Source organism: Phyllobates terribilis, unplaced genomic scaffold (genome assembly GCF_046119375.1).
Source record: "Phyllobates terribilis strain yellow unplaced genomic scaffold, ASM4611937v1 Scaffold_3__8_contigs__length_932513732, whole genome shotgun sequence".
NCBI lineage: Eukaryota > Metazoa > Chordata > Amphibia > Anura > Dendrobatidae > Phyllobates > Phyllobates terribilis.
Window position 1 is genome coordinate 345,470,177 of NW_027362763.1, and position 17,092 is coordinate 345,487,268.

Genomic DNA, 17,092 nt, shown 5'->3' on the forward strand with positions numbered 1-17,092 from the left:
AAGCCAGAAGGGCGGAGCAGGACTAAATAGGCCAACAAGGTCATGTGACCAGCAAAGGAAAAAAAACCTAACAGCAAGGTTCTAACAATAGCATGCCACTGCAAGATGCTGTGGTAGCCATGCTGGTTCAGTATGCCTTCAATTTTGAATAAATCCCCAACAGTGCCACCAGCAAAGCACCCCCACACCATCACACCTCCTCCTCCATGCTTCACGGTGGGAACCAGGCATGTAGAGTCCATCAGTGCACCTTTTCTGCGTCGCACAAAGACACGGTGGTTGGAAACAAATATCTCAAATTTTGACTCATCAAACCAAAGCACAGATTTCCACTGGTCTAATGTCCATTGCTTGTGTTCTTTAGCCCAAACAAGTCTCTTCTGCTTGTTGCCTGTCCTTAGCAGTGGTTTTCTAGCAGCTATTTTACCATGAAGGCCTGCTGCACAACGTCTCCTCTTAACAGTTGTTGAAGAGATGTGTCTGCTGCTAGAACTCTGTGTGGCATTGACCTGGTTTCTAATCTGAGCTACTGTTAACCTGCGATTTCTGAGGCTGGTGACTCGGATAAACTTATTCTCAGGAGCAGAGGTGACTCTTGGTCTTCCTTTGCTGGGGCGGTTCTCATGTGAGCCAGTTTCTTTGTAGCGCTTGATGGTTTTTGCAACTGCACTTGGAGACACTTTCAAAGTTTTCCCAATTTTTCGCACTGACTAACTTTCATTTCTTAAAGTAATGATGACCACTCGTTTTTCTTAGCTGCTTTTTTCTTGCCATAATACAAATTCTAGCAGTCTATTCAGTAGGACTATCAGCTGTGTATCCACCAGACTTCTGCACAACACAACTGATGGTCCCAACCGCATTTATTAGGCAAGAAATCCCACTTATTAAACCTGACAGGGCACACCTGTGAAGTGAAAACCATTTCTGGTGACTACCTCTTGAAGCTCATCAAGAGAATGCCAAGAGTGTGCAAAGCAGTCATCAAAGCAAAAGGTGGCTACTTTGAAGAACCTAGAATATAAGACATATTTTCAGTTGTTTCACACTTTTTTGTTAAGTATATAATTCCAGGTGTTAATTCATAGATTTGATGCCTTCAGTGTGAATGTACAGTTTTAAAAGTCATGAAAATACAGAAAAATCTTTAAATGAGAAGGTGTGTCCAAACTTTTGGTCTGTACTGTATATATAGAACAGACCAAAAGTTTGGACACCATCTTATTTAAAGATTTTTCTGTATTTTCATGACTATGAAAATTGTACATTCACACTGAAGGCATCAAAACTATGAATTAACACATGTGGAATTATATACTTAACAAAAAAGTGTGAAACAACTGAAAATATGTCTTATATTCTAGGTTCTTCAAAGTAGCCACCTTTTGCTTTGATGACTGCTTTGTACACTCTTGTCATTTTCTTGATTAGCTTCAAGAGGTAGTCACCTCTTGAAGCTCATCAAGAGAATACCATGAGTGTGCAAAGCAGTCATCAAAGCAAAAGGTGGCTACTTTGAAAAACCTAGAATATAAGACATATTTTCAGTTGTTTCACACTTTTTTGTTAAGTATAATTCATAGTTTTGATGCCTTGAGTGTGAATGTACAATTTTCATAGTCATGAAAATGCAGAAAAATCTTTAAATGAGAAGGTGTTTCCAAACTTTTGGTCTGTACTGTATATATATGTTGTGGAATACCTAGACTAACAGGACGTTCAATGGACCCTCTTGCTATATGCACTGCCGTCTGCCACATACACTGCATGCCTGCTTAACTCCTTCTATCACCTTCACCACTGAAAATATGCAGCTGGATTAGTCCTCCGAAGGACTGTTAGTTCAGATGGATATATATAGATGTTGTGGTATACCTACACTAGCTAATAAACAAGCATAACTCTCCATAGCTCAGCAGTATCTCTCCCTACACTGCCTGTTTCCGGGGTAGACTGTGATGAGCATGGCGGCACCAGTTCTTATATAGACCTGATGACGCTGTGCGGCCAGCCAATCACTATAATGCCACAACCAACATGGCTATGGCATTATTGTGTGTGGCAGGAAATCCCTGCATGTTTATTGGCTCTCTAAAGAGCACCAAACATGCAGGGAGGGGACCCGAGCTCCCTGCGAGCAACCAGGATATACTCGCAGAGCGCCGAGCATCTTGAGAAGTGAGATGCTCGGGCAAGTACCGAGCAGTGGCGAGCACGTTCGCTCAGCACTACTCAACCTAAAACCCATCATTGAAGGTTCTATCTATAATAACAGGTGCTGCAAGAACTCTATTCACCTGGTGATAGTTTTACTCATTAATTACCTGTCAAGATACTGTTGTCTGATAACCCGGGACCAGGGGCTCCTACCTTGTCCCTAACACTAGGGTCACCCTAGCTATCACTGCACCCCAAGTTACTTCTGATGGTGAAGATGCTGTTCTCCTGAATCAGCCCTTATCTGTCCCCTCCCCCACCCAGGCAAGTGGGGAGTAATAGTGTATGTAAATACACAAACCAGACAAACAAGGAAAGGATGTACAGGGATAAATGAAAATACCAAACATACAAAATCTGCACGCACAGACAACAGAGGAAAAACACCTAAGGAATTAGGAAGGTAATCAAAAATATAAGAGGAAGAGACTATGCACACAACCAAAACACAAAGCAACAGTCACAGAACAACTCTCCTTAAATGGCCCTGCCGAACACTGAATCCACAACTCCTCACCAGGCAGTACAAGACTTAACACAGGCAATCCAGATTGCCAGAGCAGAAACTATATAGGAGAGGGGAGTGGCTGATACTGCACAGCTAAGAACTTTGAAGAAGGAAGCTACAGAGACTCCAAGCTGAGCAATTTAACTCCTGCACTGCTGAAAGAATCCAGCACCATTTAATAAGAGGGAGAAGTGCTTCTATTCAATGCAGGAGTATGTGAACTCAGACGTTGTGGTCTTTTGGCTCCTCTGTGTCACGGTAAACCCATGACATTACCACATTTTCAGGGGAATCTCATTATTCTTCCACTCTCTTGCAGCTGCAGTGGGCAGCAGGTTGGACTTGAATAGAAGTTAAAGCTACCAGTGATGAATTATATCCGCTGCTGCTTTATGCAAGGTTTTTGGGACTGGTGGAGAAAGCAGATTTCAGGACTGGGTTGTTTTTAGTAATAAGAGTAGGGTTGAAAAAGAAACCTGTTTTATATGAAGATTGTTTTTAGTAATAAGAGTAGGGTTGAAAAAGAAACCTGTTTTATATGAAGATTACATCTGCTAGTAAACTATGAAGTGAAATGGAGACAGAAAAATAGAGAGATTGGGTGTATCTCTCAACATATTGAATGACTGTTGCAGTCCAGCTGCCATTTTAATTGATATTTTATCTACTTTAGCTCCAACTGTTTATTATTTACTCCAAATCTAGTTCAGAGAGATAAGTGTAAAGTTTCAATTATATTTCTCCTCTTATTCTGCCCTCATACCCAGCAGCCACACTGCAACAGAAAACCTCAGAAGCCCTTTGCTACTGCGATCTCTTTCACTGCTTCCTTGTAAAATCACTTCATTTTGTAGGGAATCTGCTGCTTCACCTGCATAACTGTGCATACTAAAATAAGGCTGTGTAATTCCTTATCTAAATATTATACAACTAGGCCAAGTACATGTGGCTTGGCCCTGCACTTTCAGCTCTCCATCTTCTTTCCATCTTTGTCCACCTGCAGGCTACTCAGGGAAGAGAGTGGGCAGGGAAATATGGAAAGAGAATGTAGTGCTATAAGTGCAGGGCAAAGACGCGTGCACTAGCATCTCATTTGCATAAAATTTGGATAAGGGATTACTTTGGAATGGAAGCAAGGATTATAAAAATAATGAATCAAACTAATCTGTATTACAGTGGCCTAACATAGATATGTTTGATTTATGGTACAAAAATCTGCTGACAGATTTAAGAACTGATCATGATTTGAGCTATAAGATGTATATGGAAAACACACCACAACTCTGCTACAGTATAGGATTAGCTACACATGTCTGAGCATGAAGTGTATGAGTTGTTAATATATGTAATTACTGTATAATTTGTGCAGTTTTGTATTATATTCTTTTGTATTATTTTCCAACAGGTGTTAATACCACTGATCCCACCACAGATATTACTATTAGTCTGGTGACTGATGCTACAGGAGTGACTACAGATGAAAGTATATTAACATCTGATAGCAGTACAAGTGATGCTACAGAAGTGACTACAGAAAAAAGTATATCATCAGCTGATATAAGTGTAAGTGATGCTACAGAAGTGACTACAGAAGAAAGTATATCAACAGCCGATATCAGTAGAAGTCATGCTACGGAAGTGACTACAGAAGAAAGTATATCAACAGCCGATATCAGTGTAAGTGATGCTACAGAAGTGACTACAGAAGAAAGTATATCAACAGCCGATATCAGTGTAAGTGATGCTCCAGAAGTGACTACAGAAGAAAGTATATCAACAGCTGATATCAGTATAAGTGATGCTACAGGAGTGACTACAGAAGAAAGTATATCAACAGCCGATATCAGTATAAGTGATGCTACAGAAGTGACTACAGAAGAAAGTATATCAACAGCCGATATCAGTGTAAGTGATGCTACAGAAGTGACTACAGAAGAAAGTATATCAACAGCCGATATCAGTATAAGTGATGCTACAGAAGTGACTACAGAAGAAAGTATATCAACAGCTGATATCAGTATAAGTGATGCTACAGAAGTGACTACAGAAGAAAGTATATCAACAGCTGATATCAGTATAAGTGATGCTACAGAAGTGACTACAGAAGAAAGTATATCAACAGCCGATATCAGTATAAGTGATGCTACAGAAGTGACTACAGAAGAAAGTATATCAACAGCTGATATCAGTATAAGTGATCCTACAGAAGTGACTACAGAAGAAAGTATATCATCAGCTGATATAAGTGTAAGTGATGCTACAGAAGTGACTACAGAAGAAAGTATATCAACAGCTGATATCAGTATAAGTGATGGTACAGAAGTGACTACAGAAGAAAGTATATCAACAACTGCTCCAGAAGTGATTACAGAAGAAAGTATATCAACAGCTGATATCAGTATAAGTGATGCTACAGAAGTGACAACAGAAGAAAGTATATCAACAGCCGATATCAGTATAAGTGATGCTACAGAAGTGACTACAGAAGAAAGTATATCAACAGCTGATATCAGTGTAAGTGATGCTACAGAAGTGACTACAGAAGAAAGTATATCAACAGCCGATATCAGTATAAGTGATGCTACAGAAGTGACTACAGAAGAAAGTATATCATCAGCTGATATAAGTGTAAGTGATGCTACAGAAGTGACAACAGAAGAAAGTATATCAACAGCCGATATCAGTATAAGTGATGCTACAGAAGTGACTACAGAAGAAAGTATATCAACAGCTGATATCAGTGTAAGTGATGCTACAGAAGTGACTACAGAAGAAAGTATATCAACAGCCGATATCAGTATAAGTGATGCTACAGAAGTGACTACAGAAGAAAGTATATCAACAGATGATATCAGTATAAGTGATGCTACAGAAGTGACTACAGAAGAAAGTATATCAGCTGATATAAGTGTAAGTGATGCTACAGAAGTGACTACAGAAGAAAGTATATCAACAGCTGATAGCAGTACAAGTGATGCTCTAGAGTTGACTACAGATGAAAGTATATCAACAGCCGATATCAGTACAAGTGATGCTACAGAAGTGACTACAGAAGAAAGTGTATCAACAGCTGATATCAGTATAAGTGATGGTACAGAAGTGACTACAGAAGAAAGTATATCAACAACTGCTCCAGAAGTGACTACAGAAGAAAGTATATCAACAGCTGATATCAGTATAAGTGATGCTACAGAAGTGACAACAGAAGAAAGTATATCAACAGCCGATATCAGTATAAGTGATGCTACAGAAGTGACTACAGAAGAAAGTATATCAACAGCTGATATCAGTATAAGTGATGCTACAGAAGTGACTACAGAAGAAAGTATATCAACAGCTGATATCAGTGTAAGTGATGCTACAGAAGTGACTACAGAAGAAAGTATATCAACAGCTGATATCAGTATAAGTGATGCTACAGAAGTGACTACAGAAGAAAGTATATCAACAGCTGATATCAGTATAAGTGATGCTACAGAAGTGACTACAGAAGAAAGTATATCAACAGCTGATAGCAGTACAAGTGATGCTCTAGAGTTGACTACAGATGAAAGTATATCAACAGCCGATATCAGTACAAGTGATGCTACAGAAGTGACTACAGAAGAAAGTGTATCAACAGCTGATATCAGTATAAGTGATGGTACAGAAGTGACTACAGAAGAAAGTATATCAACAACTGCTCCAGAAGTGACTACAGAAGAAAGTATATCAACAGCTGATATCAGTATAAGTGATGCTACAGAAGTGACAACAGAAGAAAGTATATCAACAGCCGATATCAGTATAAGTGATGCTACAGAAGTGACTACAGAAGAAAGTATATCAACAGCTGATATCAGTATAAGTGATGCTACAGAAGTGACTACAGAAGAAAGTATATCAACAGCTGATATCAGTGTAAGTGATGCTACAGAAGTGACTACAGAAGAAAGTATATCAACAGCTGATATCAGTATAAGTGATGCTACAGAAGTGACTACAGAAGAAAGTATATCAACAGCTGATATCAGTATAAGTGATGCTACAGAAGTGACTACAGAAGAAAGTATATCAACAGCTGATATCAGTGTAAGTGATGCTACAGAAGTGACTACAGAAGAAAGTATATCAACAGCTGATAACAGTATAAGTGATGTTACAGAAGTGACTACAGAAGAAAGTATATCAACAGCCGATATCAGTATAAGTGATGCTACAGAAGTGACTACAGAAGAAAGTATATCAACAGCCGATATCAGTACAAGTGATGCTACAGAAGTGACTACAGAAGAAAGTATATCAACAGCTGCGCCAGAAGTGACTACAGAAGAAAGTATATCAACAGCTGATATCAGTGTAAGTGATGCTACAGAAGTGACTACAGAAGAAAGTATATCAACAGCTGCTCCAGAAGTGACTACAGAAGAAAGTATATCAACAGCTGATATCAGTGTAAGTGATGCTACAGAAGTGACTACAGAAGAAAGTATATCAACAGCCGATATCAGTATAAGTGATACTACAGAAGTGACTACAGAAGAAAGTATATCAACAGCTGATATCAGTGTAAGTGATGCTACAGAAGTGACTACAGAGGAAAGTATATCAACAGCTGATATCAGTGTAAGTGATACTACAGAAGTGACTACAGAAGAAAGTATATCAACAGCTGCTACAGAAGGGACTACAGAAGAAAGTATATCAACAGCTGATATCAGTGTAAGTGATGCTACAGAAGTGACTACAGAAGAAAGTATATCAACAGCTGATATCAGTACAATTGATGCTACAGAAGTGACTACAGAAGAAAGTATATCAACAGCTGCTCCAGTAGTGACTACAGAAAAAAGTATATCAACAGCTGATATCAGTGTAAGTGATGCTACAGAAGTGACTACAGAAGAAAGTATATCAACAGCTGATATCAGTATAAGTGATACTACAGAAGTGACTACAGAAGAAAGTATATCAACAGCTGCTCCAGAAGTGACTACAGAAGAAAATATATCAACAGCTGATATCAGTACAATTGATGCTACAGAAGTGACTACAGAAGAAAGTATATCAACAGCTGATATAAGTATAAGTGATGCTACAGAAGTGACTACAGAAGAAAGTATATCAACAGCTGATATCAGTACAATTGATGCTACAGAAGTGACTACAGAAGAAAGTATATCAACAGCCGATATCAGTATAAGTGATGTTACAGAAGTGACTACTGAAGAAAGTATATCAACAGATGCTCCAGAAGTGACTATAGAGGAAAGTATATCAACAGCTGATATCAGTATAAGTGATGCTACAGAAGTGACTACAGAAGAAAGCATGTCAACAGCTGCTCCAGAAGTGACTACAGAAAAAAGTATATCAACAGCTGGTATCAGTATAAGTGATGCTCCAGAAGTGACTACAGAAGAAAGTATATCAACAGCTGATATCAGTGTAAGTGATGCTACAGAAGTGACTACAGAAGAAAGTAAATCAACAGCTGATATCAGTACAATTGATGCTACAGAAGTGACTGCAGAAGAACGTATATCAACAGCTGGTCCAGAATTGACTACAGAAGAAAGTATATCAACAGCTGATATCAGTATAAGTGATGCTACAGGAGTAACTACAGAAGAAAGTATATCAACAGCTGCTCCAGAAGTGACTACAGAAGAAAGTATATCAACAGCTGATATCAGTATAAGTGATGCTCCAGAAGTGACTACAGAAGAAAGTATATCAACAGCTGATATCAGTGTAAGTGATGCTACAGGAGTAACTACAGAAGAAAGTATATCAACAGCTGGTCCAGAAATGACTACAGAAGAAAGTATATCAACAGCTGATATCAGTATAAGTGATGCTCCAGAAGTGACTACAGAAGAAAACATATCAACAGCTGATATTAGTATAAGTGATGCTACAGAAGTGACTACAGAAGAAAGTGTATCAACAGCTGATATCAGTATAAGTGATGCTACACAAGTGACTACAGAAGAAAGTATATCAACAGCTGATATCAGTATAAGTGATGCTACAGTAGTGACTACAGAAGAAAGTATATCAACAGCTGATATCAGTACAATTGATGCTACAGAAGTGACTACAAAAGAAAGTATATCAACAGCTGGTCCAGAAATGACTACAGAAGAAAGTATATCAACAGCTGATATCAGTATAAGTGATGCTACAGAAGTGACTACAGAAGAAAGTGTATCAACAGCTGATATCAGTATAAGTGATGCTACAGAAGTGACTACAGAAGAAAGTATATCAACAGCTGATATCAGTATAAGTGATGCTACAGAAGTGACTACAGAAGAAAGTATATCAACAGCCGATATCAGTATAAGTGATGCTACAGAAGTGACTACAGAAGAAAGTATATCAACAGCTGATATCAGTATAAGTGATGCTACAGAAGTGACTACAGAAGAAAGTATATCAACAGCCGATATCAGTATTAGTGAAGCTACAGAAGTGACTACAGAAGAAAGTATATCAACAGCTGATATCAGTGTAAGTGATGCTACAGAATTGACTACAGAAGAAAGTATATTAACAGCTGCTCCAGAAGTGACTACAGATGAAAGTATTTCAACAGCTGATATCAGTATAAGTGATGGTACAGAAGTGATTACAGAAGAAAGTATATCAACAGCTGCTCCAGAAGTGACTACAGATGAAAGTATTTCAACAGCTGATATCAGTATAAGTGATGCTACAGAAGTGATTACAGAAGAAAGTTTATCAACAGCTGATATCAGTGTAAGTGATGCTACAGAAGTGACTACAGAAGAAAGTATATCAACAGCCGATATCAGTATAAGTGATGCTACAGAAGTGACTACAGAAGAAAGTATATCAACAGCTGATATCAGTACAATTGATGCTACAGTAGTGACTACAGAAGAAAGTATATCAACAGCTGCTCCAGAAGTGACCACAGAAGAAAGTATATCAACAGCTGATATCAGTACCATTGATGCTACAGAAGTGACTACAGAAGAAAGTATATCAACAGCTGATATCAGTATAAGTGATGCTACAGAAGTGACTACAGAAGAAAGTATATCAACAGCCGATATCAGTACAATTGATGCTACAAAAGTGACTACAGAAGAAAGTATATCAACTGCTGATATCAGTATAAGTGATGCTACTGAAGTGACTACGGAAGAAAGTATATCAACAGCTGATATTAGTATAAGTGATGCTACAGAAGTGACTACAGATGAGAGTATATCAACACTTGATATCAGTACAATTGAAGCTACAGAAATAACTACAGAAGAACGTATATCAACACCTGATATCAGTACAATTGATGCTACAGAAGTGACTACAGAAGAAAGTATATCAACACCTGATATCAGTACAATTGATGCTACAGAAGTGACTACAGAAGACAGCATGTCAACAGCTGCTCCAGAATTGTCTACAGAAGAAAGTATATCAACAGCAGATATTAGTACAAGTTCTCATCAAAAAGTGACTACAGACATAAGTATATCAACAGCTGGTATCAGTATAAGTGATGCTACAGAAGTGACTACAGATGAAAGTATATCAACACCTGATATCGGTACAAGTGATGCTCTAGAAGTGACTGCAGAAGAAAGTATATCAACAGCTGCTCCAGAAGTGACTACAGAAGACAGCTTGTCAACAGCTGCTCCCGAAGTGACTACAGAAGAAAGTATATCAACACCTGATATCAGTACAAGTGATGCTCTAGAAGTGACTACAGAAGAAAGTATATCAACAGCTGCTCAAGAAATGACTACAGAAGACAGCAAGTCAACAGCTGCTCCCGAAGTCACTACAGAAGAAAGTATATCAACACCTGATATCAGTACAAGTGATGCTCTAGAAGTGACTACAGAAGAAAGTATATCAACAGCTACTCCAGAAATGACTACAGAAGACAGCAAGTCAACAGCTGCTCCCGAAGTGACTTCAGAAGAAAGTATATCAACAGCTGATATCATTACAAGTGATGCTACAGAAGTGATTACAAATGAAGGTCTTTCATCACCTGATATCAGTACAAGTGATTTTTTAGAAGTAACTACAGATGAAAGTATATCAACACCTGATATCAATACAAGTGCTCCTACAGAAGGATTTACAGATGAAAGTATATCAACAGCTGTTATCAGTACAAGTGATGCTTCAGAAATGACTACAGAAGAAAGTATAAAAACAGCTGCTCCCGAAGTGACCACAGTTGAAAGTGTATCAACTCCTGATATCAGTACAAGTGATGCTACAGAAGTGATTACAAATGAAGATCTATCATCACCTGATATTGGTACAAGTGATGCTCTAGAAGTGACTACAGATGAAAATATATCAACAGCTGCTCCAGAAGTGACTACAGATAAGGATATATCAACATCTGATGTCAGTACAAGTTCTCCTCCAGATGTACCTACAGAAGAAAGTCTATCAACAGCTGATATCAGCACAAGTGATGCTCCAAAAGTGACTACAGATGGAAGCATATCAATGTCTCATATCAGTACAAGTGATGCTCCAGTAGTGACTACAGAAACAAGTATATCAAAGACTGAAATCAGTACAAGTGCTGCTCTAGAATTGACTACAGAAGAAAGTATATTTTCGTCACCTGGTATCAGTACAACTGCTTCTCTAGTTGTGACTACAGATGAAAGTATATCAACTGTTGATATCAGTACAACTTGGAGAGCACCTGTACCATCATCCACAACTGAAGAAAATACTGTATATTCAGTGGAACCCAGCACCACACCAGAAATTAACACATCTCAGAAAGAACCTACTGCAGAAATCCTAAACAGCAGTACTATCCCATCAACAACCAGTATAGAAAAAACAGCTGAGAGTCCAACTTCTGATATGCCTATCATCACTTCACATGTTACCAGTACAGCCAATCTAAGCACCCTAGAACCTACAACAACACAAATTGCCAGCACATTAAAGCAAGAAACATCTGTATCATCATCACCGTCCACCTTGCCTGGTGTAAGCACAGGATACACAACACTATTAACATCTGTGGGCACACTGAATACCACTGTAATATCCTATACGCCCATAACATCATGGACCATGATATCAACGAGCACACAATATACAAGCATTCAAACACCTTTTGTTTCCTTATCTACTTCTGCATTGGCTGATTCTACACCAACAATGATAACTACAGCTTGTAAGTATTACATTTACCTCAGATTCTAGTGTGAAGTAAATATATGACTAGCTTACAAATGTTACCTGTGAATTAACCCCTTCACGACATGTTACAAACAGTTACATCATATGTTGGGTCCCTGACTTTGATGCAGTCTCACACACCGAGCCCACATCTTTCCCGGCAGATGATGGCTGATTGGATCAGCCATCATCTGCCTTTAACACGTTAAATGCCGCTGTCAATCTTTGACATTGACATTTAACGCATGCCCACAGTGAGGCGCTTAATTCCATGCGCCCATCGGCACACCAGTGACGTGATCGCTGTGCGCCGATGGGTTGCCATGACAGCTGGGGGACTGCTGAAGACCTCTGTGCTTATCACGACACTTCTCCTGTGAAAGCCAGCGTTTTGCTGGCATTCACAGGAGACCGTTATTTTTGCTATACAAGGCAGTAGTGATGCAATGTTATGTACGTATAATACAAGTGGTGATAAACTGCTATGTATAGTACAAGAAATCAGAAGATTTCATGTTCAAGTCCCCTAAAGCGACTAACAAATATAGTATAAATTGAAAAAATTAAAAAAAAATATATGAAAAAATACAAATAAATACAAAAGTTCAAATCATCCCCATTTACACCATTAAAAATAAAGCAATTAAAACGCAATTAAAAATAAACATATTTGGTATCGCTTAATTTGTAAAAGTCAGATCTATCAAAATATGAAATAAATTAATCTGATCAGAAAAAGGTCTAGCAAGAAAACAAATAAAACAAGCCATCATATGGATAAGTGGAAAGGAAAAATAAAAAAGTTATGGCTCTTGGAAGAAGGGGATGAAAAAAATAGAAAATAGCCTGTCATGAAGTGGCTAAATTTTTTGTATCTATTTCAAATTTACCTTATAGATAAATAATTACTATGATGTAGTCACATAGTCCATCATCGCAATGCTAAGAGAAGCCTGAAACCTGTGACTGGCTGTTGTAGTTCCTGCACAGCTGGGGAACCACAGATTGTAAACCATTGTTACATAGTAAAGTTTATGCTGGAGCAGATCTATAAAATGTCTCATTTTTTAATAATCTTTATTTTTATATAGCACCAACATGTTCCACAGCACTTTACATACATTATCATTGCTGTCCCCATTGGGCCTCACAATCTAAATTCCCTATCAGTATATCTTTGGAGTGTGGGAGGAAACCAGAGGAAATCTACATAAACAGGAGGAGAACATACAAACTCCTTGCAGATGTTGTCTTTGGTGGGATTTGAACCCAGGACCTCAGCGCTGCAAGGCCACAGTTCTAACCACTGCGCCACCGTGCTGCCTATAAAATTGTCCTTTGTTTCAAAGCAATGCAATTTTACAATTATGTAAGCTCAACGATCAGCAAGAACCCTAAATGAAAATTGTAATGTCTTAGGGGGATTTGTATCAGTTATGGTTTGTTAGAACATACACAATGCATTACTAATTTAATTACAACTGAAATTATCTGCTGGTTTCAATAATATTTTCTTCTATTAGCAATTGTCATCTGCGACCTTCCTTGTGAGAATGGTAAATGTCATTTCAAGCTTGGATCTATGACGCCTGCGTGTCTGTGCAACAATGGCTTTATTCCTGATCCTGCACAGTCAGAGAGAATGTGTTTAGGTGAGTTTAGGAACTTAGATTTTCACTTTGGTAGAATCAATTACTTATTAAATATTATCTATGAATCTATCTTAAAATAAACAAGAAGAAAAATGAAACAGCACATGTTTGTGAAATACGTTGTAGTACAACAATCTACTATATAATTGTCTTATCCCGTCTGTCTGTCTGTCTGTCTTTCTGTCTGTCTTTCTGTCTGTCTGTCTGTCCTGGAAATCCCACGTCGCTCATTGGTCCGGCAGCGGCCAATCAGCGCCGCGGGATTTCTGAAAAAAGATGGCGGCCATTAGCGGCTCATTTGGCGGACGGAGGTCAGCGGCGATGCAGCGGGGAGATGAGCGGCGCTAGCAGCACAACTACCCCGACCGGCGCCGCTGACCTCCATGCGGCTAACGACAGCAAGTGTGAACGGAGGACCGGGGAGCGCCGCTCCCCAGTCCTCGCTAATACGGAGCCGCACAAGATGCGCAGCTCCCGGGCCCACACTAATATGACGCTGATTGGTCGCGGTGGCCGGTCGCGACCAATCAGCGAGATGGGCGGCAAATTTAAATGCCGCTCTGCTGATTGGTCGCGGTGGCCGGCCGCGACCAATCAGCGAGATGGGCGGCAAATTTAAACACCGCTCTGCTGATTGGTCGCGGTGGCCGACCGCGACCACGCCGCTCTGCTGATTGGTCGCAGCCGGCCACCGCGACCAATCAGCGAGATGGGCGGCAAATTTAACGCCGCTCTGCTGATTGGTCGCGGTGGCCGGCCGCGACCAATGATCGAGATGGGCGGCAAATTTAAATTCCGCTCTGCTGATTAATCGCGGCCGGCCACCGCGACCAATCAGCGAGATGGGCGGCAAATTTAAACGACGCTCTGCTGATTGGTCGCGGCCGGCCACCGCGACCAATGAGCGAGATGGGCGGCAAATTTAAATGCCGCTCTGCTGATTGGTCGCGGTGGCCGGCCGACCGCAACCAATCAGCGATATCGGCGGCAAATTTAAACGCCGCTCTACTGATTGGTCGCGGTGGCTGGCTACCGCGACCAATCAGCGAGATGGGCGGCAAATTTAAACGCCGCTCTGCTGATTGGTTGCGGTAGCCTGCCGCGACCAATGATCGAGATGGGCGGCAAATTTAAACGCCGCTCTGCTGATTGGTCGCGGTGGCCTGCCGCGACCAATGATCGAGATGGGCGGCAAATTTTAACGCCGCTCTGCTGATTGGTCGCGGCCGGCCATCGCGACCAATCAGCGATATCGGCGGCAAATTTAAACGCCACTCTGCTGATTGGTCGTGGTCGCCGGCCGCGACCAATCAGCGAAATAGGCTTCAAATTTAATTGCCGCTCTGCTGATTGGTCGCGGTGGCCGGCCGCGACCAATCAGCGAGATGGGCGTCACATTTAAACGCCGCTCTGCTGATTGGTCGTGGTGGCCGGCCGCGACCAAGCAGCGAGATGGGAGGCAAATCTAAACGCCGCTCTGCTGATTGGTCGCGGCCGCCGGCCGACCGTTACCAGTCAGCGTGATTAGCAACAAATGTAAACACCGCTGTGCTGATTGGTCGCGGCCGCCAGCCTTGACCAATCAGCGAGATTGGCGCCAAACTTAAACAACGCTCTGCTGATTGGTCGCGGCCGCCGGCAACCGCTACCAATCAGCGAGATTGCCGCCAAATTTAAACAACGCTCTGCTGATTGGTCGCGTCTGGCGTCCGCGACCAATCAGCAGTATTGACGCCAAATTTAAACATCGCTCTGCTGATTAGTCGCAACCACCGGCCGTGACAAATCAGCGATATTGGCGCCAAATTTAAACACCGCTTCGCTGATTGGTCTTGTTGGCCTGCCGCGACCAATCAGCGATATTGGCGCCATATTTAAACACCGCTCTGCTCATTGGTCGCGGTTACCGGTCACGAATAGCCAGCATTATTGGCGACAAATTTAAACACCGCTCTGCTGATTAGTCGCGGCCGTGACCAATCACCATTATTGGCGCCAAATTTAAATAACGCTCTGCTGATTGGTCGCGTTCGCTGGCCGCGACCAATCAGCATTATTGGCGCCAAATTTAAACCCCGCTCTTCTGATTAGTTGCGACCGCCGGCCGTGACCAATCTGCGATATAGGCGCCAAATTTTAACACCGCTTTTCTAATTGGTCGCGGTTGCCGGCCTCGACCAATCAGCGATTTTGGCGCCAAATTTAAATACCGCTCTGCTGATTGCGCCCGTTCGGCCGCATACCTATTCTAGAATACCCGATGCGTTAGAATCGGACCACCATCTAGTATACAGTATAATGCAATACTACACAAGAAATCCCCAAAAGTGGATAGCTCTATCTATCTATCTATCTATCTATCTATCTATCTATCTATCTATCTATCTATCTATCTATCTATCTATCTATCTTAACTAATCATCCCAATTTAGAGGTTCTAGACCAGATCTCCATTTGTGTGTTCCAGATATCGATGAATGTGAACAGAAAATCTGTGAACAGTTCTGCTCCAACACTATCGGTGGATATGAGTGTTCGTGTCAAGATGGTTACTATCCAAATCCAGACAGCCATACACAGTGCATCAGTAAGACTGAACTTTTTTGCTAATTTAATAAAGCTTTATAATGACTGGTGTAATTAAATTGTTATAAAATCATGAAAGGTTGTGTAAGATGTATTAGATATAAGGTTACTGACTCACTAACAACATATTAATGCAGATTATTGGTAGGCTGAACCAGTGTAGAATATATTTTACCTCCATGCACCCAGACCTCAGTCACAGTCCTTGTATATTTTAGGATTTACCACTACTCAGTAACAGAAAAAGCTCCTGACAACAGTTTTTTTTTTCCTGTAGCACAAATTCAACTGTATACATGTATCGTGCTCTGTATAGTTTCTGATCCTGTTTCCGTATTCTGCTCATATCTTGCCTCTTATTTCATATGAAATAATCTGATTTTTTATTGTTTATTAGAAAATGATTATTGCAAGAATTCCCCTTGTGTCCATGGCCAGTGCAATAATGGAATACATGGATTTACCTGCTCCTGTTCCAGTGGATGGGAGGGACAAACTTGTAACACAGGTAAAAAAAAATGTTTCCAAATGAAAAAAGGTATTGTACATAACTGTCATATATCTGGGCTGTTGGTCACTGGGCCTTCATCTTTAATTAACACTAAAATACTCGGATGCTCGTTACTCAAACCAAGCAATTTCTAATGCTCGAGTGCTCATTTCGAGTGCCAAGTATAATGGGAGTCAATGAAAAATCAGCATTTTTCTGGCAAATCCATCAAGGAGGTCTGGGGGGCAGTGAAAATGTTGAAATGGATTGAACCAGTGCTGAATGGAAGGAGAACAGCATGGGGAAGACCCCCGGAAGCATCTCTGACTCCTTAGACAAAATTTGCCATTCCCCACCATCATTCTTGTGGCCATGGCTGCTCTAACTTTTTTTCCATCACTAAACAGCATGTCCTCATGTCTCTCTTGAAGCAAGCAGGTTTAGAGGCCCTAATTA

The 17,092-nt window shown here is 40.5% G+C and overlaps 1 protein-coding gene across 1 annotated transcript in view; it reads left to right on the forward strand.

The window, feature by feature from the left end:
* LOC141258548 (uncharacterized) overlaps positions 1–17,092 on the forward strand; it is a 395,228-nt gene that overhangs the window by 42,783 nt on the left and 335,353 nt on the right. Inside the window, 4 exon segments of the mRNA XM_073673526.1 lie at positions 4,131–11,903; positions 13,432–13,560; positions 16,028–16,147; positions 16,544–16,654. Of these exon segments, the coding sequence (XP_073529627.1) occupies positions 4,131–11,903; positions 13,432–13,560; positions 16,028–16,147; positions 16,544–16,654 (8,133 nt within the window).